Source organism: Condylura cristata, unplaced genomic scaffold (genome assembly GCF_000260355.1).
Source record: "Condylura cristata isolate star-nosed mole 26May11 unplaced genomic scaffold, ConCri1.0 scaffold00008, whole genome shotgun sequence".
Taxonomy (NCBI): Eukaryota; Metazoa; Chordata; class Mammalia; order Eulipotyphla; family Talpidae; genus Condylura; species Condylura cristata.
In genome coordinates, this window is record NW_004567109.1 from 2,195,036 (window position 1) to 2,197,741 (window position 2,706).

The window sequence follows — 2,706 nt, forward strand, 5'->3', positions numbered from 1 at the left end:
AGGCTGTTCAGGACTCGCGTGGCTGGTCAGACCGCGGGCCGTGCCTCAGGCCCCCGCCCTGGCCGTCAGCACCAGAAACTGCTTTTAGAAAGATCCCCCCAGGGAGACTTCTGTGCCCATGGGAGTCTGAGATTCAGTGAAGGAGCTTGAATTTGAGCGAAGGTCAAACACACACGAGAAACCCAGAGGCCGCGCCGCCCACGCTGCTTTGGGAAAGGGTTGCTCCTGGCTGTGGCAACTCCAGAGCAAGCAACCGTGTTGCAATACCAGTGTCCCCAACTGACTTGTTAAAGGGGTGCTGAAGCGTGAGCAAGAGCTGAGGGGCTGACCTGAGAACGGCGCCGGAACAGGGTGGACAGGTGCTGTCTGGGAGGGGTCCTGGCCCTCGGGCCCCCTCGCTCGCTGGCCTACGCAGATGCCCTGAGGGGCTTGAGCGCCCCTCCGCGTGGGGCCCAGAGCCCTGGCACCCCTTGTCCGTGGGGCTTGCCAGCCAGTGGCTCCGCCTTCTCGGCTTTCGCTGGGCTTCCGGTTTCTCCTGCCTCTCCAGCACTGACCTCCCAGCTTTCCTCCCTCCAGACAGGGGCGGTGCCAGTCGAGAGTGAAACGCTTGACGGCCAAGGGCAGGGATCAGGGGTAGCAGGAGGAAGCGGCACGGTCCTGTGGTCCATCTGTGGGTTTGAGTGAAGACTGAGTGGGGGTGAGTGAGGACTAAGGGGATGTGGAACAGGAAGGTTGGGGCCCGCCCTGAGGCCCCTTGAGCCTCTAGTTAAAGCTCCGGTAACCGGGGGGTGGGTGTCCTTAGGATTCTGGTGCAGCCTCATGTGGGTGGGCCCCAGACAGGGCCATGGAGGGGGTCTGGAGAGACAGAACAGGAGAGGCAAAGGGAAAGGTGGCCGGAGGGCTCTGACGTCAGAGCCGGCCCCCGCATGACGTCAGAGGCGGTGCAGGGTGAGGGAAGGTGAGCTGGCCAGGCCTGCAGGGCCTCGGTTCACCCTTGATGTCTCGTTGGGCTTCATGCCCCTTGCGGTCCACCCAGCGCTTTTCTGCCGCCGGGCAGCGGCCAGCCCAGCGGCCAGCCCATGGGGACCGCTGTTTCTGAGAGCCGGTTGCTGACGCGGCGCCTTTCCTCCTCACCCCTCTGCCCTTCTCTCAAGGCGCTGCCCGGGGCGCTGCAGGCTGGATAGCAGTGGGGTCAGAGCTGAGCACGGCAGCACGCAGGCCCTGCCGGGCACGAGACACGCCAGGGCGCGTGTGGGCTGGTGCCGGGCCAGCCGCCTGCCTTCCTCGGGAGGCCACGAGCACGGAGGCCCTGGGTCAGCTCAGGAGCTCCCGTCCCCCACCCGGGACCTGCCTCTCGCTGAGTCTCAGCGTTTCTGTCTGTAGAAGGGGGTCTGTAATAGCACCCCGTGCACTGGGTCCTCTCAGAGCCCCTAGCTGGACCCGCGGAGCCCACGCACGGGGCCCTGTCACTGCGGGCACGGTTGGCACTCGGGCCTGCCGCCCATTTCTACCCCGGAGTAACCGCAGCCACTCCCGTGGGGCTCGGCACGCGGCCGGCTCACTTTGTTCTTACTGACAGCCCCATGCCACCTGGGGGGACAGGCACAGAGAGGTGGCATGGCTGTCCACGGCGAGCCGGGAGCTAGGCCCCGTGTCCAGCCCGTCCTCAGTGCCGCTGCACCCGGGTCCCCAGTCACCTTGGCCTGGGGAAGCGGAGGGAAGCGAGAGGCGGTGACCGCGGGGAAGCGGAGGGAAGGGAGAGGCGGTGACCGCCGCCTCTCGTGCCAGCTGCCAGCTAGGCGCCTGCCCCCGGGCATAGCACCTGTTTACAGGGAAGCCCCTCTCCCTGGGCTGCGCCGCCGAGGAGGGCGGAAACGGGGCTCTCCATTTTCCTGAGAAACCCGTGGCCGCCTCTTGCCAGGCAGGAAGTGTTTGCCAGCCGAGAAATGTGTCTGCCCCAGCATCACAGCCACCGACACCAGCCACCGACACTGTCTGAGTCTTCCTTGTTCCTGTCCCCCCAGGCACCCGGGCCTCGGGAAGATGCTCCTGGTGGCCGTGTGCGTGGGCCTCCTGGGCTGCCTGCGGGCCCAGGCGCAGCAGGGACACGTGTCCGTCATCCTGCTGGGAGCAACGGGGGACCTGGCCCGCAAGTACCTGTGGCAGGGACTGTTCCAGCTGTACATGGACGAGGCAGGGAAGGGCCACAGTCTTAGCTTCCACGGGTCTGCGCTGACGGCCACTGCGCAGGGCCAGGAGCTCCTGGCCAAGGTCCTGGACGCCCTCTCCTGCCCCGAGGATGTGGCGCCCGATCGCTGTGCCGACCTCAAGGGTCAGTTCCAGCAGCTGAGCCAGTACCGCTCGCTGGTGACCGCGGAGGACTACGTGGCCCTGAGCGGGGACATCGAGGCGCAGCTGCGGCGCACAGGCCGCCGGGAGGCCGGCCGGATCTTCTACTTCTCGGTGCCGCCCTTCGCCTACAGCGACATCGCCCGCCACATCAACAGCAGCTGCCGCCCCCGGCCCGGCGCCTGGCTGAGGGTGGTCCTGGAGAAGCCCTTCGGCCACGACCACCACTCGGCCCAGCAGCTGGCCACAGAGCTTGGCGGCTTTTTCCAGGAGGAGGAGATGTACCGGGTGGACCATTACCTGGGCAAGCAGGTAAGCTCCAGCTGGGGGCCCGCAGGCCGGGGCGGGCAGGCGGGC

At 67.0% G+C, this 2,706-nt stretch overlaps 1 protein-coding gene across 1 annotated transcript in view; it reads left to right on the plus strand.

Annotated features, from left to right (window-relative positions):
• Positions 1-571: 571 nt before the first annotated feature.
• The window catches only part of H6PD (hexose-6-phosphate dehydrogenase (glucose 1-dehydrogenase)), a 14,591-nt gene continuing 12,456 nt past the window's right edge, over positions 572-2,706 (plus strand). Inside the window, exons 1-2 of the mRNA XM_004678494.2 lie at positions 572-697; positions 2,025-2,661. Of these exons, the coding sequence (XP_004678551.1) occupies positions 2,044-2,661 (618 nt within the window). The 5' untranslated portion in view covers positions 572-697; positions 2,025-2,043. The remainder of the gene's footprint in view (positions 698-2,024; positions 2,662-2,706) is intronic.